General features: G+C 43.7%; 1 protein-coding gene across 1 annotated transcript in view; it reads right to left on the bottom strand.

The window, feature by feature from the left end:
- Nucleotides 1-310: 310 nt before the first annotated feature.
- LOC143930134 (putative neutral ceramidase C) overlaps nt 311-27,014 on the bottom strand; it is a 130,323-nt gene continuing 103,619 nt past the window's right edge. Inside the window, exons 17-21 of the mRNA XM_077454152.1 lie at nt 20,136-20,231; nt 14,873-15,025; nt 11,881-11,940; nt 4,368-4,456; nt 311-965 (exon numbers count right to left, since the gene is read on the bottom strand). Coding sequence (XP_077310278.1) covers nt 779-965; nt 4,368-4,456; nt 11,881-11,940; nt 14,873-15,025; nt 20,136-20,231 — 585 coding nt within the window. The 3' untranslated portion in view covers nt 311-778. The remainder of the gene's footprint in view (nt 966-4,367; nt 4,457-11,880; nt 11,941-14,872; nt 15,026-20,135; nt 20,232-27,014) is intronic.

The following is a 27,014-nucleotide window of genomic DNA, read 5'->3' as shown; positions in this document are numbered from 1 at the left end:
TTATACATGTCCAGTCTTACAGGAACAAGGAAAACATATTGTTAATTTCAATTTTGGCCACCACATTTAGCAATAAGACAGATAGTTAGAAATCTGGGACACTGAGAAAGTAAATCTGCGATATATCACTGTACTGTTAAAACTACTTTCATGTTACACCAAAGCATGCTGAGATTATTAAGGGACAGATCATACCTTATTTATTACGATATATAAAAATAGCCTCTCTCTCTAAATGTAGAACCCTTTTACATTCACTCCCCTCTAAAACCCATCTATCTTGAAGCTGCCACAAGAAATAAGACTCTGACCTAGTCCATATTTATTTTTTTATAGTCATCAAAATTAAAGGGCTGCCAAATGTTAAATATGAGTAACTGTATGTAATTATAACACATATGTATAACAGTCAACCATTCACAACCGATTTAACATAAGACTTGCTTTTCAAGCGCAAACAATCTTCTATAATCAATGTATAGGTCATGGGCTATTTCTCCTCTTTAACAAAATCTTGTTATGTCATCAAGATTAAATACATCAAACTATTCCTAAACTAATGACAGGTATACCATGTTTGTTTTAAAGTTTAAGAAAAGTCAGGTGTAAGCTCATATCACTTTTATTTAATGAGGAAAATCTGTTTATCGCAGCACTGCTCCATCTTCCTGAACCATTGAAATACATTTGGTGCCTTGTTCCACCTATCTCTGGTTGATCTATCTATTGTAATAGAAATACATAACTTTATTGTAAACCCAACAGTCTAACATGGACATTAGTAAAGCTTTCGGATCTCAAACTGAGATGAAATGCCTTCATATGGCTTTATGGTAGAAGGTATAAGTCTCTCTTTATAATGACCAAAGTAACAAATCCTATAGATTCCTGGTTCAGCTGAGACAGGTATGTGCCATTCAATTGTAGCATTGCTTTGACCACCAGTCCCTTTATGCCAGTAATATCTGTAAAAATATAAAGTATATGCTAATTAGTAATATACCGTGTATATATGTAGATACAGTTATCAGATATATTCTGTGCTGTGACCAGATATAGGACTTATACAGGATTCAGTTCTTTCCACATGGCGAGGCATATCTTTCATTCTAAATTAGATTTTACACATTTGTAACAATAAATAGCTAGAAATATTTTTATAAACATTCATAATTTTCAAATGGTTTTGTATACCCACTTCTACTAAAACAGTGTACAATGTACAACAACCCAAAGAACATCAGAATTCCGCTTTCTGTGATACGATCTTTGGACCTTGTTGGCCTGTTGTACTTTAATTCCTCACTCAATAACTCAAAGCTTTTATAAATGACATGCAATAATTGAGCAAGGAAGGGTAAAAAAGATGAAAAATAATTAAACAACCCATTAAACAACTATTGCAGATTTCAAACAACTTAGTTTCAGGATGGTCCTACGCGATCATTAAACCGGCTATCTTTTCTGCCTTTACCATAATCCTGGTTATGGAAGAAGAAGCTACAGCATGGTACACAGTACTAGGTAATCAGTAATACCATAACATGGAATTCACTGTAGCAACATTGTCAGGTTTTGTGTCCCTGATAGAAAGTTCTTTTTTCTACTAATCATTGTCACCAACACTATGTCAGGGAAAAAAAACATTGAGTTATCCAAGATTATTCATTACCCCAACTTTCTAATTGGGACATTTGTCAAGGTGACAGCTGTCTAAGAGATGATTTTCCTTAATTTGTTTCACAATAGTTTTATTGGGTTTTTCATATTTTGCTTTAAAGTTGTACAACACATCATGTATAGAAGAATGCGGCATAAAAAAAGTAGCAGAGACAGGTAAATAGTAGCATGTCCACCAAAATGTAGAGATAACTCATCAAATTACTTCACAAGTTGTAAAAAGTACAAGTGTACTTGTAATCATCAGTATGATTCAGAAGATGGGCCAATGAGGCCAAATGTTGCCAGCGAAGGCACTCGCCTTAGTAAAGGTAGAGAATAGGGCAGAATGCTCTGGAGCCCAATAAAGAGTACAGTGCTGAAGGGGAGGAAATGAGGAATGGAGGAAAGCCAGTAGTGTTGGTGGACAGAAGGTAAGAGACAAAAGTAAGGGGAAGGAGGCTTGCCTGGGGAAGGGGGCGGGGGAAGATTCCTATGGGGTCCAGCCCATTACACACCACAAAAATGGCCTGTTTAGTTAGTGCAGCTTAAAGTTTAATGTTTCAAGACAAATTTGTCACCTTTTCACTATTTTTTAACACCTGTACATGATGTTTCTACTTTCCAATAGCAGTTAAAAATCATGGGTTTAAGGATGTTTTGGTATTTTTTTGGTATCTTTTTTTGGTATTTTTTTTCACTGTGTTTTAATACCGCTATCTTAAACTTAGTTTGGTTCTGCTCCATAGGATTTCCCTTACTTTGAAAAGACTTCCTCTCACTTTCTTTTAATATATGTAACACCCTGATGTTTAAGCAGGGTTGCTCTTAAATGTACCTGCCAGGTATAGTTACCTTGGCTAATTGATAAGCAATCAATTAATTCCACCCTAATTCTGGAATTTCTGCACTTCTCTCTTCTGTCACTAGATGGCCGTGTATCTGGTGACATTAGATTATACAAGGGCATTGCAAGGACGGATTAGGAATAGATAGGGTATTTCAGCCAATGGGCAGGGATCTTCTTGGGACCCTTGGCCTGCTGGGAGAGCCTATTTATTTGGGTGAGGTCAAGTGATCGGGTTCTGTGCCACCTAAATGGCTGTCTGGCTGGATGTGTGTTGTGCTGCCCTGGGCTGATAGGCCAGAGTCTGAGGCTTATCCCAGGGACATCTGGCTTCTAGGCTGTGTGAGGGCCTATCCAGAAGCAAGAGAGCAGCATAGGGTTGGGACTGTGGCTTGCAGTTCAACCCTAAGTAACGGTTCTACCAGCTTTAGAACCAGTCATGGTAGGAGGTAGAGGGGAAGCTGTCACTACTAAGGGACAAACCACCTTATTACCAAGGACAACAGTGAGTAGCTGAAGCAAGTACTGGAGTAGTAGTCTCACCAACCGGGGACAGTAATGAATTGGGAAACTTCAGCAAATGTCAAGCCAGGGACCCAGCCAGCAGAGGTCACGATTGCAGAGCAGCCTTGTGTGTCAAGCCAGGGACCAAGCAGGCCAGTGGGGTGAAGCTTGAGGAGTATCTGTGGGTGCCAAGCTAGGGACCCAGCCAGCAGAGGTGACGCTTGTAGAGCAGTTTTGTGTGTCAAGCTTGGGACCAAGCAGGCCAGTGGGGTGACGCTTGAGGAAGATACTTGAGGAAGAGCTTGGGAGATCAAGTGGCAGTGGATCAGCAGGTCTAGTGAGAGAGACTGGGAGCTCAGTGGAGTTAAGGTCTACAAGAAGTGATTGTAGAGGAAGTACAGAAGTTTGTTACAACTTGTGTTAGAAACTGTTATAAGACTGTACCATAGGAGACAGCGATCCTACACATGCAGATGTGGTGTCTTGCTTGGTGCCTTTCCCTGTATGGCTGTCTACCTATATAAGTCTCAGAGTCTGCTAATTACCATTGCAACTTCTTAAGGGTGTCCTGGCCCTAAACCCTCTCTGCTACAGTTCTGTTAAAGAGAAAATAAGTCTTTTTGCATTAAAGAAGTGTCTGGCGCCCATGAATATACCTTGCACTACACCCACCATGCCTTGTAACCCACTCTACACAGAAGGATGTCAGCTGTCCCTAACTCTGAAGGTCACCACTAGGCCTCTGGGGACCCGGGACCTTACTACATATATAGTATACAAAGCCAACAGATTGATGGAGTACAGCACTGTAGAAGCTCAAGGTACATTTGTGGCATAAAAGGAACTAATGTTAAAGAGGAAGTAAACCCTGATGAGTTTACTTCCTCTTTCATTCCCTGCAAAGGCAAAGCATAATGGACTACTATGCATCGCATAGTAGCCCATTATGTGTCACTTACCTGACACAGGAGCCAGCGAAGTCTCCGCTGTCCCCTGTAGTCCATCTTCTCGGTGGGGTCTCGCAGCTCTGCCACTGTCATTCGGCAAAGCTGCGATGACGTCACTCCCACGCATGCGCACGGGAGCCGAGACGCGCGGCATCTTCGTCATCGACGATGCCACGCTCAGTGCGCCTGCGTGCCGCTGTCTACGGCGCATGCACTGTAGACAGCGGTGCCCGTCTTCAGGCAAATATCTCCTAAATCGTATAGGTTTGGGAGATATTTCATGGACCTACAGGTAAGCCTTAATCTAGGCTTACCTGTAGGTCAAAGTGGTTTGTAAGGGTTTACAACCACTTTAATGCAAAGAATAAAACATCACTGTGGAAGACACTGCATACCAAGACTCAGCTTACCTGGTCTCCCATGAGGCATCATTATGAACTGTATGCCACGTTCCTGTTACATTTTGATATTTTTCCACTTTAAGGTAAGTATCATTAGCCTGTAAGGTAAGAAGAAGAAAAAAGAAATGTAATTTCACAATGCTGGGAGACAGGATTTATGCTTACATGCTTCAAGTTTGTGATAAACCTTAAAAAGCTTATATTACAGGGTAATAACAAGCAAGGTTCAAAGTGTAAAGCATGTAAATGATGCAACAAAATCCAATCAAAACTCAAATAAATAATGAACTTGGGTGAAATTAGAAAAACAAACGTGTCTCAAATTTAGAGACAACTACACAAATGTGCATATGCAGCACATGGATAAACCTAGATCACATTTGGTTCTATGTATAATGTGGCTGTCCAACCTATAGAATATATTAATAGAGATCTGTGACACAAATCACAAGCATTTAGCAAAATGATTCCATAGGACCATTGATATTGGGGGAGGGGAGCAGTTCAAGACAAGTGGTGCAGAACAGTGGCTTAAGCAGGCCATAGACGAGTCAAAAATCAAATTAAAATTCTTGTCAATCATCAGGCTTGTTTTTTGCATCATTAGTGTGCCAGCTACGACACGTGATTTTCATGCCATGACCAAAACTGGCTTATCCAACGTGTTGGATTTTTTTAGAAAAACAAAACACATGATGGCACAATTGTATGCGCCATTTAAATTTTTTTAATCAACGGGATAATAGGATTTTTTGTACTCACTGTAAAATCCTTTTCTCTGTAGTTCACCGACTGACACAGCTCCTTTCTTAGATCATCGGGTTGTTACGCCACCTTCAGGAGAGGACTAGGCAGAACATTTTAACATGTTATAACAAAATCTTTATAGTTCTGCCCAAGCGGTGGTCCCTTAGGTAACAACCCCCAGCCTGCCTCCTGCAGCCTCAGTACGTCAACAAGCAGTATAACGTAAAAAATAGGAGGGGAGGGTGCTGTGTCAGTCGGTGAACTACTAGAAAAGGATTTTACGGTAAGTAAAAAAATCCTATTTTCTCTTACGTTCACAGACTGACACAGCTCCTTTCTTAGACCATCGGGACGTCCCCAAGCAGTGCCAAAAGGTGGGGTGGGAAACAGCATAAAACTTCACCCACAAAAAACAGTGTGGGAACAGCATAGAACTTTTACCCACAAAAAAACAGAGTACTCCTCAATCTGGGAGTCACTATCTTACAAACCGCCTCAAAACTTGCGGTAACAAATGCAACAGTGCATTTACTCAAAAGCAACAGTGTTTTGTGTAAAAAAAAACTGAAACAATGTAAGTGCAATTGCAAATACACGTCCGCCTGCAAAGCTTTGCGGCCAAAACAGGCATCAGCCGATGCACGAACATCTATCTTTTAGAATTTTGTACAGGTGTAAACAGACGGCCGCTTTACACACTTGAGCGACAGGCGCTTGATGTCAGAAGGCCCAAGTCGTTCCAATTACCCTGGTGGAGTGGGCCGTGACCGGAAAGGGGGGCACCTACCCCTTCAAGGCATAGGCCTGTACTACAATCTGTCTGATCCACCTGGAAATGGTGGCCGACGAGACCGCCATGCCTTTTTTCAGACCAGCCACTGAAATCAACAAGGAGTCTGACTTTCGAAAGGGAGCCGTAGCAGACAAATACACCCTCAGAGCCCGGACTACATCTAGGGAATGGAGGGCCACCTCTTTAGGATGTGTAGGTTTAGGACACAGAGATGGTAACACTTGCAAGACAAGGCCGCAGTTCCGAAACCCACCTGGTCGATGTAACGGCCACTAGAAAGACCACTTTCTGGAAAGAGTCAACAAGGGAATTTCCGGAACCCTCCTGGCCGATGTAACAGCCAGAAGGAAAACCACTTTCTGGGAAAGGAGGATCTCTCTGATACTTTCAAATGGCGGTTTCTGAAACGTCTACAATACCAGGATCGGATCCACGGGGGTAACGTTGGACGCACCGGAGGAACTACATGTCGGACCCCTTGAACAAAAGTGCTCACTAGAGAGTGAGACGCCAGGAGTCACTGACAAAAAACAGCCTAGGCTGACATTTGTCCCTTAAAGGTGCTTAAACCAACTTCTGGTCTACTCCTTGCTGTAGAAACAGCAGGATCCTGGAAACTGAATAGGTGCAAGAATGTCATCATGTCTCCTTACACATAAAGCTGTATGTCTTCCAGGTACGACGGTATATCTTCCGAGAAGAAGAATTCCGTGCTCTCAACATAGTTGAGATCACCGAGTCTGACAGGTCTCGGTACCTTAGCATCTGGCTTACAGCAGCCATACTGTTAAAACCAGCTATGGTAAAAACAAGATGGATAATCAGAGCTTGACACAGAAGGTGCTCTCACAACAGCAGTCGCCAGGGAGCATTAACAACCAGGCATACTAGGTCGGCACGTCAGGGACACCAAGACCAATCTGGGGTATTAACATTACTGGAACCCCCTCGGCTTCCACTCTGGAGCAGACGTGGTAGTAGCTTTTTCTGAGAAAAGTCGTAGATCAGCCGGTACTGATCCCATGGAGCCACCAGCGCGATTGACACATCCGTCTAAGGATCTCTTATCCTGGATACGATCTCGGCGTGCCCGATTGAGACGGGAGCCAGGAGATCCACGTCTGGTGTGGCCCACCACAGGCACATAGCCTGACCTTGTCTGGATGCAATGCCCATTCTCCTGGGCCCATCAACTGGCAACTTAGGTAGTCTGCCTGCCAGTTTCTTCCTCCTGGGATGTAATGGTCGACAAGGCCGGTACCCGCCAATCTCTCCACTGAAGGATGTGAGCGACCTCCCGTGCTGCAGTCGAGCTACTTGTTCCTCCTTGAAGGTTGACATATGCCACCACTGTGGCGTTAAATGACTCGTAGTCTCATTGACTATGTAGAGAGGCAAACATGATTGCTCTGAGTCCGAGCACATTGTCTGTTGGAGTCTGTTATGATCACAGTCCAATGTGGAGGTAGGAACGACTTCCCGGACTGGAGTGCCGGGGACCTCAGCCACCAGAATAGGGAGCCCCTGACTGACTGGCTCACCCGGATCTGTCGATCCAGGGATAATGAAGATATGTCCCATTGTGTCAATATCTCCTTCTGCGAGACTCTGGTGGAAAGTGGGCGTGCAGATCCACCTCAAAGAAGGTCACCATGAGGCCCAGAACTCGCATGCAGAAACGCAGTGACGACCACCTGCGGCTCTGCGATAGTTTTACCATGGCTCTGAGAGTCTGAAGCTTGTCTGAAGGGAGAAACTCTCACTTCCATGGAGTCCAGCGATAAGCCTAGGCACTCTGGCTCTGAGTCGGTGAAAACACCAACTTTTTTGGTTCAACAGTCACCCAATACCTGCAGGGTTTGCATGGTGATCACCACATACTCCTTTAATTCTGAGGTGGAAGCTGCTCTCAGAAGAAGGTCATCCTGGTAACACACGATTGCGATCCCGCGTTGTTTCAACAACGCCAAAATTGAAGTCAATACCTTGTTAAGGACTCGGGGTGCTGAAGCCAAGCCAAAGAGGGGGAGCCACAAACTGGTAGTTGACTTCCCCGACTGCATTTCACAGAACCCTCTGATGCCTGAAGCATATGGGCATGTGTGGGTATGCATCCTGGATGTCAAAAGACGCCAGGGAGTCCCCCTGATGGAGTGCAGCAACAACTGAGCGAACTGATTTCACACTGAGCCTTTGTACGCAACAAAACAATTGAGGCTCTTTTGGTCCAAGATTGGACATACCCCTTCCTTCTTTGGGGACTACAAACAGATTGGAGTAGAACCCCTGGCAACTTTCCGACACCGGAACAGACGCTATCACACTGAGGTTTAGCAGGTCCCATACTGCCCCATGTGGCCTCCCAGCCAGCCGGGAGTAAGGATGTGCTGGAAGGGAAGATCTGTTGTTGGCCAAGAGAGGAACTCTATCTTGTAGTCAAGGAAATCAGTTCACAGACCCATTGGCCAGGTAGCCGAGAGGTCCACCGGACTGCAAACTCACGAAGGCGACCTCCCCACCCGTATGACGGGCGGGGGCAAACCTTCATGCGGTAACACATCCTCGCAGGCATGTTAGGCTTGCGGATCCAAGGACCCTTCCATCCCCAAGGGTCGTCCTGCTGGACTAGGATCATTTTGTCGAAGTCCCGGACTGATGGAAAAGCCTCTTTTGAGCGGGAAATGAGGGCCCTTGTCTGCGGCGTGGCTCCTTAGTCTTTCAGGTCTGTGGGAGCAAGGTTCACTTCCCACCTGTGACATTCTTAATAATGTCATCCAACGAGGCTCCCAAGAGCTGCTCACCAAGGAAAGGTAAATCCATCAAGGCTTTTTTTTAAATGCCTGGTCCACCGACCAGACTTTCAGCCAAATCAGGCACCTCAGCACCACTGCTGACACTGAAACCCTGGATAGCAGAGGAAACGTATACAGAGCCACATTCCAATGTACTTACGACTGTGCACTAACTGGTCTGCTAGTTCCACGCAGATGGGAGTAGCCTGCTGTTTCTACATTTTGCGGTGCAAAGTATTGTCCATTCAGTAAGTGTCTGCGACACAAGTGCTGTGGTCGGTACTGGCTGTATTGCTGACCCCCCAACCGTAAATAAGGAACGGGCCACTGCCTCGGTTCCTGCCCGTGGGGTCCTAAAACACAAGAACCCCTTCTACCGGGATCATGGTTACTTGTTTAACCTGGATACTGGGGGGTCCACGACCGGAGGAGCCGACCATTATATAGGAAGGCTCTCCTCAAGGGGAATGCACCGCCATGCGTTTTGGGACTTAAAAAGATCAGTTGTGGTTGCCCCCATTCCTTGTATATGAACTTATCGAAAATAAGTCAGATACGGAAACACCTTAGGTGTACGGGCTGGCTTACGGGACCCAAAAGGGACCACTACATCAGCAGAGGGATCTGCTGTCTCCTGAATTTACAGGGTATCATGCACAGCTGTGATAAGTGCTCCAACAAGCGTTTTGTCGTGCACGGACCCGGACGGGGACTCATCCTCACTGTCTGATCGGTCCTGGTCAGCGTTGTCTGAAATGACAGAGCAGGGGTCACCAGCCTCAGCAGGGCCCAAGTCTGTGTCAGAGCTCTCCCCAGAGGATGGGGCAGGAGCCGTTTTTACCACCTTTGCGCCCACGCACCGCCTCCATCTTGACAACAAACGTATCAAGGACCACTGACAAAGCATCCAGAGGCACTGCACTGTCTGCAGGCGAACCGGTTGCAATTGCCTGGATTTCGGTGGAAGAAACACCAGTTTCTGAAGCCATGCTGTCCCTACCCTGTCTGCCACCTGTTGGGGACTTAGGACAGTGATGGCCCCACTCTCCTAAATTCTGCAGGCTGAGGGACCCCTACCGCAGGACTCACCACCCTGACGAGTTCTACGCTGTCCAGCTAGGAGTGCCCGTGTCCTGTGTCAGCTCCCAGATGCTGTGAGATGGAACCGCGCTGTGTAGAGCCCCACAGTACAGCGCTGAACATGAAAAACATGTTCAGGCTTCAACAAAATGGCCACTGAGCGTCCAGTATAAAGTACATAATCACAGGGAAAATGGCCGCCGGACTACAGTAAAATGGAGTCAGAGCATGCTGCTCCCTGGTCACACCAAAAATGGCCCCCGAGCACTGTATGCCATGAGGGGCAGTGAAAACAGGCAGAGGAAATGGCGGTAAACAGCTCTACAGTGATCAGCAGACACAGCCTCCAGACACCCAGGGGAGAGACCTACAGACATTCAGGGCACAGCTACCCAGAGCAGTCCCCACCCCAGGTGAGAGCCCCCCCGGGAAGCCCCTGTCCTTGGGCACACACCGCTCAGCAGCTCATGCAGCATCCCCCACAGGGAAGGGGGAGGGAAGATAGGGACAGGGAGAGAAGAGAGGGAGGGGAGGGACCCACGAATCGACCTCCCAAGGAATGCCCAGCTGCTCAGCCCCACCAAGGTCGGGAGAGCTGTACTTACCATTCTGGATGAGCTGAGGACATTCCATTACAGACCCACTCTACGATCAGTACTGGGTGGCTGCTGGCCTGGCACACTGTGACGAAGACATCAGTAGCCCGGTCATATGTGTGCCCCAGGGCATTACACCCACTGGCCGCCCCTGGAGTTGGGGGGCATGTCGTGGCCAACCCAGCGCAGAGCTCTGGTCTGCACACGCTCGCTGGCCAGGCTGGGGAGACTACAAGGATAAGGGTATCCAGCCTGTCACCCAACCGTCTGTTGATAGCAGATCACAGGATCTGTGCAAAAGGCAAACTTCTGCAGAAAAAAATCCATGGACCGATGGGCCCGCAGGGCTCCTAGGTCCTTCTCTTTCACTTGGCAGAAAAAAAACTGAGGCTGCAGGAGGCAGGCTGGGGGGTCATTACCTAAGGAACTAGAAGGTTCTGGTTTTGTTATAACATGTTCTGCCTAGTCCTCTCCTGAAGGTGGCGTAACAACACGATGGTCTAAGAAAGGAGCTGTGTCAGTCAGTGAACAAAAGAGAAATTAAAATTTTTAATTAATCTACAGCCAGCCTTAGTGATTAACATTTCTGCCTAGCAACACTAGGGTCGTTGGTTCAAATCCGAACTACAACAATACCTTTTGAAAATGCACTTTCGTTTATATTTTTTGTTGTGCAAATATTTTATTGATATAAGTTTATATTTTTCATGTAATATTAATTAAAGGGGATTTGAACAAGATTTTTTACATACTCTCATCAGAGTAGTTCAGTGTCACCATAGTGACACTACTACCCTGTGGAGGGGGTGATCAGGCTTTTTCTTTTTTTACACTATTATTGCTTATAACAGTGATGATTGCTGTTATAACCAATAGTTTTAGCTGTCATGAATGGCTTTCATTCATAACAGCTTGCTTACTATTGTGATCTCTGATTGTCTACTGCTAATCACATGGTACAGGGGGCTGTGAATGTGAGTTAGAGACCTGTGATTGTAAGCATCTTGACGTCAGGGAATGATGTAAATGAGCTATAAAGTGATGTCTAAATTGTCAGCGCTATGTAAATACTTATAATGGAGATATTGGGGTTTATTTACGAAAAGCAAATCCACTTTGCACTGCAAGTGCAATTGAAAGTGCACTGAAAGTGCAGTTGGAAGTGCAGTCGCTCTAAATCTAAGGGATAAATCTGAAATGAGTGGAAGCTCTGCTGATTTTATCATCCAATCATGTGCAAGCTAAAATGCTTTTTTTTATTTTCCTTGCATGTCCCCCACGGATCTACAGCGACTTTACTTCCAAGTGCACTTTGAAGTGCATTTGAAGTGCAAAGTGGATTTTCCTTTAGTAAATAACCCCCATTATATCACAGATCCAAAATGATTTTGCTAAAAAGTCATTGATCGGTTGTAGAATGATTGCATTTCCTGAGAAGTCTACCCATATCAAACAGCAACAATTAGGGACACATTCTCCAACTTGTCATTGTAGTGCTGCTAATTCTCACTTACCATGTATGTTGCGGAATTCCTGGGGTTCCCAGCGACAAATGTAACTGAAGCTACTTCACCCTATGCATGGCATAAAATAGTAAACAGATAAAGTAATGTCATAAAAATACACATATCGAAGTTATATATAGATAAAAAGAGTATTTGCTCTATGTACTAATAAGAATAATGTTGGGATGAAATTTCAGGCTTTTCATAGTAATCTAAATAACACAAAATATCACAATAAAAGCAATACTTAATTTCTGCTTTAACAAATAAACATTTTGTATATAGGTTGTATGCATGGCCTGCCTACAAGATTTCCTAGCAGTATTTATGTAACTTGCATTCCTATTGTTGCTAGGTTGGGTTTTCCAAACTCAAATTTTTTCCCTATTTATTAAAATAATTCTGTGGTAATTTAGCAATGGCCTACTTTTGAGCTCCAAAGAGATTTATGCACTTCTTATGCCACAGACACACGATCGGAAATTTGGCCAAAGACTTTTAAGTTTGCTTTTGTACTGGCCAAGACTTGCTGTCATATCTTCATCTCTCTCTATCTCCTTCATTCTCTCTTATTTCTCTGTCATTTGTCTTGAGAAAACACTTAACATATAGAATATATAATAAAGGTATTCTGTTTTTTTTTTTTCTTACCTGTTTAAATAGATACTGTAAAATCATATAAATATATAGTATAAATCATTCCTTATCCTTCATAAAATTATACTATATTGACAGCGCTTTAGCGCTGTCAATATAGTATAATTTTATGAAGGATAAGGAATGATTTATACTATATATTTATATGATTTGTAACTTAATTTATGATAGCAGCTGGCAATTGGATGAGATTTTGATAACTTCCTTTCCATTTGGGCGCTGGGATCAGTGAGGAATATTTTATATTGTTCAGTGATATTAGTATTAGATACTGTAAAAAGGTTCAATTTCTTAGCAAAAACTTCATGTCTTTGGGAGGGAAGCACAACATTGCTAGGAAGTAGTATTTGGCCAGGCAAGGATTATTTGGCCAAGCAGGTCAGGCAACCTGCCCCAATACCAGCATCCAAGCTTGCAAGTTTGTCACCTTCCCTTTAGCCTGATGATGGTCAGATCATGACAGTATAACCATATACCCACTGAAGTCAATGTTCATTCTTACTTTATATAGTAGAAATTCCTTCTCTGGGAACTAGCTGTCTTTCTGTTATGATGAACTACCTGTACTGCTCTGTTTCTTCTTCAACAGACAAACATATATGCTTTAGGGCAGTAGTAAACCCCAGCAAAGAAAAAAATTGGGCCCCAAGCAAATTTAAGTAATAATGTGCTAGTATGCTCCACATACTAGCAAATTATTTCAGACTTACCTGAACACTAAGCCTCTAGCAGTGCGCTGTCACCGCTGTAGGCACTTCAATCTTCACCTAGTATTCCTTCTGGGTTCCGGGGATTCCGCTGTATGAATGGCGAGCCACTATGATGTCACTTCCACACATGAGTTCTGAATGGACGGCACGGTTCATTCAGAGCACAGTGCGCATATGCCAGTAACGTCACCAGCCACTTCTAAAACAAATATCTCCTAAATGGTGCATGTTTAAGAGATTTTTACTGTACCTATCGGTAAGCCTTGTTATAGGCTTACCTATATGTAAAAAATCAAATAGATTTCACAGACAAGTATATATGTTCTTTAACCCCCCTGGCAGTATTCCCGAGTCTGGTTCGGGGTGAAAATTTAGTACCATTAGCGGTAATCCCTGAGCCAGACTCGGGACCGCATCGCTGGATCCAGGAAGAGGTTATTTACCTTGTCCCCTGGATCCAGCGATGTCCCCAAATTCAAAAAGTAAAACACACACATTACATACAGTATAATGTAATCTTACAGATTACATTGCTGTATGTAATTATTTCACATCCCCTTTGTCCCGAGTGGTCTGCCTAGTGTTCTGCATGTAGTTTTATATTATAAAAACTGTTCTTTATGCCTAGAAACTGGAGATTGTCCATAGCAACCAAAACTGTCCCTTTACATCAAAAATGGTTTTAGACCAGCTAGAAAACAGCGATAATAAATTGGAATCACTCACAGAATCGATTTGTGAGGAGATCCGTCATCAAATACTGAAAAGTAATGACAGTGACAATTCTGCAACTGAGCAAATTTCAGTGTTTTTGATTTGATTAAATTATTGAATATTTTTTATTATTGTTATATTATTATTTGGTATAATTATTTATAGTTATTTATTATATTATAATTTATGATTTAATTTTTCAAACTTTATCATACCCGAGATGTCTACTAGACTCTGGTTTGGACAGATTTAAGAGTTATTCCTAAGCCCTTGTACATACGGTCGGACATTCTGACAACCAAATACGTTGGATTTTGTCTGACGGATTTTGTCCGAAACTGTTGCATCCATACGGTCGGACAAAGTTGTCGGAAAATCCGATTGTACATAACGTGATGACGTTATACCGTTATGACGGGACTACTTTCAGGCTAGTAGCCAATAGCTTTGGTCTAGGAATTTGATCTAAGCATGGGTGGCACTTTGTCCGTCGGAGTAGGCTACACATGATCGGAGTGTGTCCGATCGGAAAATTTTGTCGGAAAATTTTACGGACAAGTTGGAAAACTTGGTCCGTCGAATACTCCAACGGAAACAGTCCAATGGAGACCACACACAGTCGGATTATCCGACAAAAAGGTCCGATAGGACACATTCCATCGGAATCTCCGACCGTGTGTACAAGGGCTAAGAGTTACAGGCCTACAATATAAAATGCAAAATTTTCATGCAAAATAATTGTATCACTTTCAGCAACTAAAATCTGAAATAATCATACAGCCAGGGAGGTTAATCAAGAGCTATGTCAACCTAACAGAGAGCAAATGAAAGAATAATTATTTATTTATTTATATATATATATATATATATATATATATATATATATATATATATATATATATATATATATTATCACTTACCGGCAGATAATGAGGATTCACCTCCTCTAAAACATCTCCAAAGGTGGTATTTCCTGGGGCTCTATCTACAAGAACAGCACCCAAGAAGCTAAAAAGTTGTGACTCATTGAAAAATGGTGGCGGTGGTCCTTTAGGCAATTCACCAACATTGTTCTGCAACAAAATATATTGAGATTAAACAGATCATCTTCAGCGTGAATGTTTTTTATTGCTTTAATTAATGTTGTTAGTACGTCCACCTAGCAGCACTAGGGTCCCCAGTTCAAATATCAGCCACGACCCTACCTGCCTGGAGTTTGCATGTTCTCCCTGTGACTGCATTGGTTTCCTCTGGGTACTTTAGTTTCCCCCCTATACTCAAAAGATATGCTGGTAGGATAATTCAATCCTGTCTAAATTGGCCCTAGTATGTGTATGTATGAATGTGAGTTAGAGATCTTAAATTGTAAGCTCCTTGAGGGCAGGGACTGATGGGAGTGTACAATATATATGTTGAACACTGTGTAAATTGACAGCACTAAAAAAGTACCCTTATAAATAAATAATAAATGTTTTTTCACACTGCAAGATAATTTCTTGGAGCTCAGTTATTATGGAAAAAGCAACATGTATTGTCTACTGTAAGTCAAGACCAAGAACAAGAACAAGACAAGCAATGTTTCCAGGAAAATTAAAAGATGAAAACGTTAACTGATTAAACTGCTTTTTTTTTAGCTTATTTCTCTTTAATATGCGCAACGGGGCACACATATTCTTTGAAAAAACAAATAATTTATAATATTGTAAACATTATAGCTGAAGACCTTGAAAACAATAGTCGGTTTTGCAAGTACATTTATGCATAGAAGGTGGCAGTTTGAGCAAGCCGTCTTTTCTCTTGTCTCATAAATTCCTATGATTTGAGATCTATGCAATTTTCCTGTTAGGCTTTTTTTTTATATTTTATGTTTCCAAGAAAGGAAGAGAAAGAATACACCTTCTACTGCAAAAGACAAAAGTGAGACTCCATGGTAGAGGGTCAGAGCCAGGAAACCACTGACGTCTCCAAGGGTTTATGTTTCAATAAGTTTATATTAAAATTTCAGTAGAATAAGTAATATACAATCAGTATACAAAATAAAGGTAAATAAAAGATGAAGAAGCAAAGCTTCCATTTTTAACAAAGGATAACAAAAACAGGATCATACGATTACAATTCAACCTGGATTTAACTAATTTAGCCCAGCAGTAATACAGTCAGGTCTATAAATATTGGGACATCAACACAATTGTAATCTTTTTGGCCCTATACACCACCACAATGGATTTGAAATGAAACAAACAAGATGTGCTTTAACTGCAGACTTTCAGCTTTAATTTGAGGGTATTTACATCCAAATTAGGTGAATTGTGTAAGAATTACAATAGTTTGTATATGTGCCTCCCACATTTTAAGGGACCAAGAGTAATGGGACAGATTAACAATCATCCATCAAACTTTCACTTTTTAATACTTGGTTGCAAATCCTTTGCAGTCAATTACAGCCTGAAGTCTGGAAGGCACAGACATCACCAGACTCTGGGTTTCATCCCTGGTGATGCTCTGTCAGTCCTCTACTGCAACTGTCTTCAGTTCCTGCTTGTTTTTTGGGCATTTTCCCTTCAGTTTTGTCTTTAGCAAGTAAAATGCATGCTCAATCAGATTCAGGTCAGGTGATTGACTTGGCCATTGCATAACATTCCACTACTTTCCCTTAAAAAACTATTTGGTTGCTTTCGCAGTATGCTTTGGGTCATTATCCATCTGCACTGTGAAGCGCCGTCCAATGAGTTCTATAGCATTTTGCTGAATATGAGCAGATAATTCTGCCCGAAACACTTCAGAATTCATCCTGCTGCTTTTGTCAGCAGTCACATCATCAATAAATATAAGAGAACCAGTTCCATTGGCAGCCATACGTGCCCACGCCATGACACTACCACCACCATGCTTCACTGATGAGGTGGTAAGCTTTGGATCATGAGCAGTTCCTTTCCTTCTCCATACTCTTCTCTTCCCATCACTCTCGTACAAGTTGATCTTGGTCTCATCTGTCCATAGGATGTTGTTCCAGAACTGTGAAGGCTTTTTTAGATGTTGTTTGGCAAACTCTAATCTGGCCTTCCTGTTTTTGAAGCTCACCAATGGTTTACATTTTGGTGAAGTCTTCTCTTGATTGTTGACTTTGACACACATACACCTACCACATGGAGAGTGTTCTTGATCTGGCCAACTGCTGTGATGGGTGTTTTCTTCACCAGGGAAAGAATTATTTGGTATCCACCACCAGTTGTTTTCCATTGTCTTTTGGTGTCGCTGAGCTCATCGTTGTGTTCTTTCTTTTTAAGGATGTTCCAAACAGTTGATTTGGCCACACCTAATGTTTTTGCTATGTCTCTGATGGGTTTGTTTTGTTTTTTCAGCCTAATGATGGCTTGCTTCACTGAGAGTGACATCTCTTTGGCTCTCATATTGAGAGTTGACAGCAACAGATTCCAAATGCAAATAGCACACTTGAAATGAACTCTGGACCTTTTATCTGCTCCTTGTACATGGGATAATGAAGGAATAACACACACCTGGTCATGGAACAGATGAGCAGCCAATTGTCCCATTACTTTTGGTCCCTTAAAAAGTGGGAGGCACATATACAAACTGTTGTAATTCCTACACTGTTCACCTGATTTGGATGTAAATACCCTCAAATTAAAGCTGAAAGTCTGCGGTTAAAGCACATCTTGTTCGTTTCATTTCAAATCCATTGTGGTGGTGTATAGAGCCAAAAAGATTAGAACTGTGTTGATGTCCCAATATTTATGGACCTGCCTGTACTGTAGATATTGAATTATGTGTATGATCCATGAGAAATGTTAGATATAAAGACACAGAAAGGAGAAGGGATATAATTGGTTGATCGAAGCATTGTCATATAAAGGATACATTGGGGGGACGGGGGAGAAAAAGGTGAAGGGGGGATATTTTGGCACAGATGGAAGGTGAGGGAAATTACTGGCCAGGACCAGGATATATACGGCGAGGGTATATGAATTGCTCAAAATTAGTAGTAGAAAAATAGAAAAAGAAAGGAAAAGGAGAAGGATGAAAAATAAGAAAAGAAAGGCAGAGAAGAAAGGGAAAGAACAAGTGGTACCCCAGGGACTCTGGTTGACCCAATAAAATAAATGTGGTTATAGTTCCAAGAAGCAGGAGGTCATATGAGGTAGAGGAAAGAGATCTAGCTAAGGGTGCCAAACCTGTAAGAATTCATCATGCGTGCCTGCAGGAATCGCTGTTCATTTTTCATGAATGAGCATTCAGTGGATTTGGTTCTTAACTGCCTCGACATTAAGGGTAGGTCATTTCCAGGATTTCACAATAGCTTGTTTCATCACCATAAAATTATGGGTAAGAAGAGTGCGCTTCTGACACGTAGTGTTTTCAATTGGTTTATGCAAAAGGGCTTCCCAGGAATCGTTATGCAGCATGAACAACAACATGAAGGGCAGTATTGACCAATGTAAAAACCTGCAATCCTTACTTTTGAACATGTCCATCAAATGTGCTTCATGTCACCCAAATCCTGGCAGCCTCAAAAACAATTTGATGGATATGGGGGTATGTATTTAGTCAGTTTGGCTGGTATATACAGTAGTAACAATGAGACATAACCTTGAAGGAATTTTCAGTTTCAATTAAATTATGGGATGATTTAAATAGAGCCTCCCATATCTTGCACCTTTCTTCAGGGGGTAGTGTATTGCCAAGGTCTAGTTCCGATTTGGAACCGTAAGATGGCATATGTGTTCCGTATGATTAAATATACTAGTGTACAACAATGAAATGAGGCCCCAAGTCGAAGGACATGTGTGACATACAAAGGCTCAAAGGCTGTCGACAGTAATGGATGAGTATGATTTTTGTTTAGAGAGTTTATAAAATTGTTAAGTTGTAGATAGCGGAAGAGTTTAACCAGTTAAGGACCAGCCGCCACAGTTATACTACGGCAGGTTGGCTCCACTGGGAGAATCGCCGTAGCTGTACATTGGCCGCTATAAGAGCTCTAGAGGCATGGCAATGGAGCCAATGCACGTGCCCGGCGGCCACGATGTCCGCCAGGTACCCACAATTGCTCCTGCCCAGATAGCAATGATAACTTGCCACAAATCTGTGGCAGTTTTGAATTGTAAGTCTTTTTAACTTGCTGCACTTTTCACTGGCAAGGTGTACACTTGCAGAGCACTTTTCCAATTTGTAGCAAATTTGCATGGCAAGTCTCTAGCAAGAGCAAAGTTACAGCAAGTCACAGTGACCCCTGTGGTGGGATGACTATTGCACAACAGAACTTAATAGGAACTTGCAGCAGACTTGAAGAATGTTTGCAAAGAAAGTTGATCTGGCATGTCTAGCAATAGCTTAGCAAGTCATTTTCAAACTTGCAGCTCAATGTCCTGCTATCTGGGAGAGAGAGACAGGACGGAGATCTGTCAATGTAAACAGACAGATCTCTGTTCTGTCAGGAGAGAGGAGACAGATCTGCTGTTCATACTGATATGAACAGCGGTCGGTCTCCTCCTCCAGGCAGTCCCACCCTCCCCAGTTAGAAATACTCCCTAGGACACACATTTAACCCCTTGAGTGCCCCCTAGTGTTAACCCCTTCCCTGCCAATGACATTTATACCGTAATCAGTGGCTATTTTTAGCTCTGATCGCTATAAATAGTACAAATAGCGCAAAAAATAAAAACCACAGAGGTGATCAAATACCACCAAAAGAAAGCTCTATTTTTGGGGAGGCAGAAATTTTGTTTGGGCAGTGTCACATGACCGCGCAATTGTCAGTTAAAGTGACACAGTGCCGTACTGCAAAAAATGGCCTGGTCATTAAGGGGGTAAATCCTTCCGTCCTTAAGTGGTTAAAGAGCAGAATATGTTAGTGTGGTTAGTGGAATTGCCCTCTTAGATAGTTATGACCATATGCCTCCTGTTATGGGGTGACTGTAAAAAAAATGTTTTATGATGTCAATTTTGGTTTTCCATTGACCTTCTGTCCCAGTTACAGTGGTCACCAGGAGAGAGATAAAGGGACCCCCCCCCCCCCCCCAAAGAAAAAAAAAGGTTTTAACTGCCCCCCATTCTATCCAAAAATAAAATAGAATTAGAACTTATGTATTAACACCTTATATCATACAGTACCCACCCATATCAGTTTTGATGGAATTCCCCCTTAACAGTAATTATATTTACCTCTGCAATTGCTTTGGCCAGCCTGCTGTAGAGCTGCAGGTATGCAGACAGTGTGTGAGGCCCATAAATAGTCGATGCAGCCTCATACCTCTGAGCCTGGATTGAGAAAATAAAATGTATTTAGTATTTTCATTTGTTATTAGAAGCACATATAACCTGGTCATTAGGATTCTGCAGATCACCAATCAGTGATTTATTATTCATACATCAAAGAAAATCATCTCCATGTTCACATTTCCAGGTCAAACTTCAGTCAACAAAGATCAGTTTACTGTTTAATTTTCCATGCACATATAATCAACAAATCTATTTTTTATGTCCTGGAGTGAATCCTGGAGTGAAATACTTTAAAAAAATACAGTTAGGCTACACTTACAGCTTTATTAACCACTTAAGCCCCCGGATAATTTGGCTGCCTAAAGACCAGAGGACTTTTTACAATTTGGCACTGCGCTGCTTTAACTGGTAATTGCGCGGTCATGCAATGCTATACCCAAACAAAATTTGTGTCCTTTTTGTTGACACAAATAGAGCTTTCTTTTGATGGTATTTGATTTTTTTTTTTTGCGATATAAACGAAAAAAAGACTGAAAATTTTGAAAAAAAATATTTTCTAGATTTTGCTATAAGAAAAATCCAATAAACTAAATTGTAGTCATACATTTAGGCCAAAATGTATTCAGCCACATGTCTTTGGTAAAAAAAAATGTCAATAAGCTTATATTTATTGGTTGCGCAAAAGTTATAGCGTCCTTTATTCCTTTAAATATCATGCCTGGGGAGTGTCTATAGTATGCCTTTAAAGTGGCACGTGTTTCCCGTGTTTAGAACAGTCCCTGCACAAAATTAAATTTCTAACGGAAAAAGTCATTTAAAACTGCTTACGGTTTTAATGTAATATCTGGTTCCGGCAATATGGATGAAAATCATTGAGAAAAATGGCATGGGTAGCCCCCTCTGCCCATTACCAGCCCCTTTGGTTCTTGTATGGATATTAAGGGGAACCCCGTACCCAAATTAAAAAAAGGAAAGGTGTGGGGCCCCCAGGCCCTATATACTCAGAACAGCAGTATACAGGCAGTGCAAACAAGACAGGGACTGTGTAGGTTTATTGTTAAGTAGAATCTGTTTGTAATTTTGAACTGGTACATTTTTAAAGTGTAGCTCCAGTCAAAAAAACTATTTTTAAGCTTTTAGGAAAACATAGGGAAGGGTTATCACCCCTGTATAATTTGTTTTGTCGTCCATCTTTTTTCATCTCACTTGCTGTTGTCTCCTTCCGTTTGCAAGTAGGAGATGTTTGTAAGTTGGATGTTTGAAAGTAGGGGCCTGCCCTATATGCTCTGCAGAAATGGCGGAACAAGGTGTTGGTTTTTTGCTTTTTTGAAAACATAGGGAAGGGTTATCACCCCTGTAACATTTTTTTTCCATCTGTGCACCTCTTTAGAAGATATCACCTCTCTTTCTGTCCCAATGACCAATGCTTTTTGAAAATTTGGTGTTTTTAGTAAAACAAGGATTGGGATAAAGCATCAGTGGAGAGGAGACACATTTTTCCCATATCAACTCTTACAGGAGAGAATTTCCCTTCCTAGGGGTAGATTTCATCTCACTTCCTGTTGTCTCTTTCTGTTTGCAAGTAGGAGACGTTTGTAAGTTGGATGTTTGAAAGTAGGGGCCTGCCCTAAATGCTCTGCAGAAATTTAGGCCTAAGGTGTTGGTGTTGCCACAAGTTAACACTGTAAGCCCTCAAAGTGACTCTTGGTGGGCGCTGGAGCGCCCTGCTGTGAACTATTATATCAAGAATTGTAATTACATGCTATTGTTGAACAGTGGTAGAAAAATTGAGCCTTTGGTGGTTGTGGTGGGTGTGGTGCTGGTGCCACAACACTGTAAGTCCTCACAGTTACTCTAGGTGGGCCCTGGAATGGGCCCTGCTGTGAAATATTATATCAAGAATTGTAATTACATGCACCTGTTAAACAGGGGCTGAAAAATTGGGCCTTAGGCACTGGTGCCACAACACTGCAACACCTCACAGAAACTCTAGTTGGAGAGCAGGAATGAGCCCTACTGCAAAGTATTGCATCAAAAATTGTAATTACATGCCCCTGTTAAACAGGGGCTGAAAAATTGGGCCTTAGGCACTGGTGTCACGACACTGCAACCCCTCACAGATAGTCTAGTTTGAGTGCAGGAATGAGCCCTGCTGCAAAGTATTGCATCAAAAATTGTAATTACATGCTCCTGTTAGGGGCTGAAAAATTGGGCCTTAGCCACTGGTGGCGGCGCCCAGAACCAAAAATGTTCTTCCAAGCTAACAGCAGGATCATTGAGGCGGAAGAGGATAGTCAGTCAGCATAACAGGATAGTCACTCAGCATCAGCATAGGCAGTCTTGAAGGGATGTGACATTTCAAAAAAAAATATTTGGTTACATCAACTTCAGGTGCTTAGTAGCTGGTGGTGATCCAAGACTGATTCATCTTTATGAAGGTCATTCGATCAACCGAGTCGGTGGACAGGCACCCCCTGTGATCGGTTATAAAGCCTCCAGCAGCACTGAAGGTGTGTTCCCAAAGAACGCTGGATGCAAGACAGGCCAGTAGCTCAATTGCATACTGTGCAAGCTCTGGGCAGTGATCCATCCTCAAGACCTAGTAAGCCAGAGGATTTTCGGTGGGAAAGGTGTCCAAGTCTGATCTTGCCCCTAGGTATTCCTGCACCATGTAAATCAGACGCTGGCGATGGTTTCTGGAACCGATCATACCTGGGGCTGCAGACTAAAAAGTTGTTTGAATGTATTGGTCAGATAGCCACCTTCTCCACCGCTCCTTCTGTGAATGACCGAAGCCTCAGCAACACGTTGTCCAGGACCTGGAATTTGTAACCTCCCAGTCTCTGGGAATGCGTTGCACAGACCTTTCTTCAAGGCCTCTCTCATCCTCTGCGACGGCAAGATAAGGTCTGCAACCTTACCCTTGTACCGTGGATCAAGGAGAGTTGCCAGCCAGTAATGATCCCTCTCCTTGATCCGCACAATACGAGGATCCTTCCGCAGGCTTTGCAGGATCAGGGAGGCCATATAGCGTAGGTTAGCTGAAGAATTCCGTCTGAAGTCCTCTGGGTCACTGAGGACGACATGATCCGCAGCCACCTCCTCCCAGCCACGTACAAGTCCACGTGTTTCTTGGGACTGTAAATCATCCCTAAAAGACTGCTGCTGCTGCTGCTGCTGCTGCTGAGTGCCAGGCTCCACCTCCATGCTGACACAATCCTCCTCATCCTCTTCCCTTTATCCAGCAGGAACACTGTCTAGATAAAGGGGGCCTTGAGAGGCAAGGAAGTCCTCTTCTTCCTGCCCCTGTTCTGCCTCAAGTGCCCTGTCCATTATTCCACGCAGCGCGTGCTCCAACAGGTGGACAAGAGGTAAAATGTCACTGATGCATGCATTGTCACTGCTCACCATCCTTGTGGCCTCATTTAAATGATGACAGGACAGTGCATGCATCCCTGATCATGGCCCACTGGCATGGGGGAAAAAACCGAGCTCCCCTGACCCTGACCTGGTGCCGAAGTCACACAGGTACTCATTGATGACCCTATGTTGCTTGTGCAGCCACTGCAGCATGGCCAACGTTGAGTTCCACCTGGTGGGCATGTCACAGATTAGGCGGTTCTTGGGCAGGTTAAATTCCTTTTGGAGCTTAGCCAGCCAAGCATTGGCATTATATGACCGGCAGAAATGCACACAGACTTTCCTGGCCTGCCTCAGGACATCCTGTAAGCCCGGGTACCTGCCCAAGAACTGGTGCACCACAAAGTTAAGGATGTGAGCCACACAGGGCACATGGGTCAGTTATCCCTGTCAGAGGGCAGAGAGGAGGTTGGTACCATTGTTGTAAACCATCATTACTGGCTTAAGCTGGTGTGGCGTCAATGACTTCTCAGCCTGCCCCTGCAGAGCTGACAGAATATCTGCCCCAGTGTGGCTCCTGCCCCCCAATCACACTAGCGCAAGCACGGCATGGCATCTTTTTGCCTCAGTACTTGCGTAGCCCCTTGAATGCCTATGGAGCACCGCTGGTTCCGAGGACAAAGCACAGGAAAAGGCCATGGAGGATGAAGAAGAGGAGGGGTGGAGGAGAGAGGTGGGTCACAACCAGTAGTAGCATTTTGGAGGCGTGGTGGCGGAACAACCTCCAATACTACTGCCCCTTGTCATGCATCCTTCCCAGCTGCCAGAAGAGTCACCCAATACGCCGTGAAAGATAGGTAACGTCCCTGTCCATGCCTGCTGGACCATGAGTCAGCTTCAGGTGTACACTGTGCAGGGGGCACAATACACCAACTGTAACTGCTGCAGCTGCCTGTGGTATAGGACCAGAACAACACCAACAATTGGGGTAGCTTCAGGTGTACACTGCGCAGGGGGCACAATACACCGACTGTAACTGCTGCAGCTGCCTGTTGTATAGGACCAGAACACCACCAGCAATTGGGTTAGCTTCAAGTGTACACTGTGCAAGGGGCACAATACACTGACTGTAACTGCTGCAGCTGCCTGTGGTATAGGATCAGAACAACAAAAGCAATTGGGGTAGCGTGTACTAAACCCCCTAAGCCCTAATTGACCACAGGCATCCTGCCTGTGGCCAATTATGGCTCTCTTTGCTGACGGTGCTGTGATTGGCCAAACATGCGGGTCATAGTGCATGCTTGGCCAATCATCAGCTAGCAATGCACTGCGATGGAGCAGTGCATTATGGGCCGTGAGCGCCACTGGAATTTGGCACGAACGGCCCATAATGTTCTGGTTTCGCCGAACGGCCGGTGTTCAATTTGAACATGGGTTTGACTCGAACACTCAGCTCATCCCTACCCTCAATATAAATCCAAGGTCAATTACATGCATCCAGTGAAGTAGATCCCCATCAACCATGATCAGGGACACCTGAAGTTATAGAACCGGCACCACAATGATGCTGACCCACTGCTACTCCTGTCCCGAATGACAGATTCCTGGTGCCTCTGAAATGTAAAATGCAGTGTCACATATCCTAGGTGATGTCATTGACCAAATATGTTTTGAGGGGGCTTTTTATGTGCTCCCTTTTCCAAATGTAAACTTGCTCTTTAACCACCTCCCGCCCGCCCTATAGCCGAATGACGGCCGTAGAGCAGGCGCGTTCGTCCGGGAGGCCGTCCCTGGACGTCCTAATGTTTACTTCCGCAATGCGCGCCGCCACGGGCGCGCATCGCGGAAGTTCTGTTTTTGCCGTGTCCCCCGGGGACAGGCAAACACAGATCGCTGTAAACGGCCAATCACAGTGGCCGTTTACAGCGTGATCAGCGTGTCCAATGGGAGATGATCTCATATGTAAACATATGAGATCATCTCTCAGCGCCGCTCTCCCTCCTCACACAGACAGTGTGAGAGGGGAGAGATGAACAGCTGCAGCGGCAGCCGTTCTGCCTTGAGTTGATAAAAAAAAAAGTAAAAAAAAAAAGTGCCATCCTCCCCCAGCAGTGCCATCCTCCCCCAGCAGTGCCATCCTCCCCCAGCAGTGCCATCTGCCCCAGTGCCATCCGCCCCAGTGCCATCCACCCCAGTGCCATCCACCCCAGTGCTACCTGCCCCCAGTGCCATCCACCCCTGTGCTACCTGCCCCCAGTGCTACCTGCCCCCAGTGCTACCTGCCCCCAGTGCCACCTGCCCCCAGTGCCACCTTTTGTCAGTGCCATTTGTCCCCAGTGCCATCTGTCATCAGTGCCACGTATAAGTGCCATCTGTCATCAGTGCCACGTGTCATCAGTGCCACATAGTGCAATCTGTCATCAGTGCCACGTATTAGTGCCATCTGTCATCAGTGCCACGTATCAGTGCCATTTGTCATCAGTGCCACCTGTCAGTGTCACGTGCCATCTGTTGTCAGTGTCACGTGTCATCAATGCCACTTATCAGTGCCATCTGTCATCAGTGTCACGCGTCATCAGTGCCATGTATTAGTGCCATCTGTCATCGGTGGCACGTATTAGTGCCACGTATTAGTGCCATCTGTCATCAGTGCCACGTATTAGTGCCACGTGTGTCTTCAGTGCCACGTATTAGTGCCACGTGTCATCAGTGCCACTTATAAGTGCCACGTGTCATCAGTGCCACATATTAGTGCCATCTGTCATCAGTGCCACATATTAGTGCCATCTGTCATCAGTGCCACGTGTCATCAGTGCCACATATAAGTGCCATCTGTCATCAGTGTCACGTGTCATTGTCCTGGTGCTTCAAAAGTGTAATAAATAGTCAACAAGTTAGATGTGTAATTTATGTTCCTAGAACACATGATGGCGCTACCTGCATGTTGGGCCTCTCTATGTGGCCAGGCTGTGAAAAAGTCCCACACATGTGGTATTGTAATACTCAGGAGGAGTATCAGAATTTTTTGGGGGGTGTCATTTGTGGTATACACATGCCACGTGAGAGAAATAACCTATTACAATGACAATTTTGTGGAGAAAAAAAAATGAAAAATCTTAATTTTGCAAAGAATTGTGGGGAAAAAATGACAACATCAAAAAGCTCACTATGTCTCTTACTAAATACCTTGGAATGTCTACTTTCCAAAAAGGGGTCATTTGGGGGGTATTTGTACTTTCCTGACTTGTTCGGGTCACAAGAAGCGAGATAGTCCACCAGTACATCAGATGTGATCAATTTTGTGCGATTCGCACCACAGCTTGTAGACTCTCTAACTTTCACAAAGACCAAATAATATCCACTAATTTGGGTTTTTTTTTACCAAAGATATGTAGCAGTATAAATTTTGGCAAAAATGTATGAAGAAAAATTAATAATTTGCATAATTCTGTCACAGAAACA

The sequence above is a fragment of the Lithobates pipiens genome, unplaced genomic scaffold (assembly GCF_037356315.1).
Source record: "Lithobates pipiens isolate NorthernLeopardFrog02 unplaced genomic scaffold, aLitPip1_a1.2 Scaffold_25, whole genome shotgun sequence".
NCBI classification, from domain to species: domain Eukaryota; kingdom Metazoa; phylum Chordata; class Amphibia; order Anura; family Ranidae; genus Lithobates; species Lithobates pipiens.
Note: the sequence above shows the minus strand (reverse complement) of the source record. Positions and strands in the feature narration are given on the sequence as shown.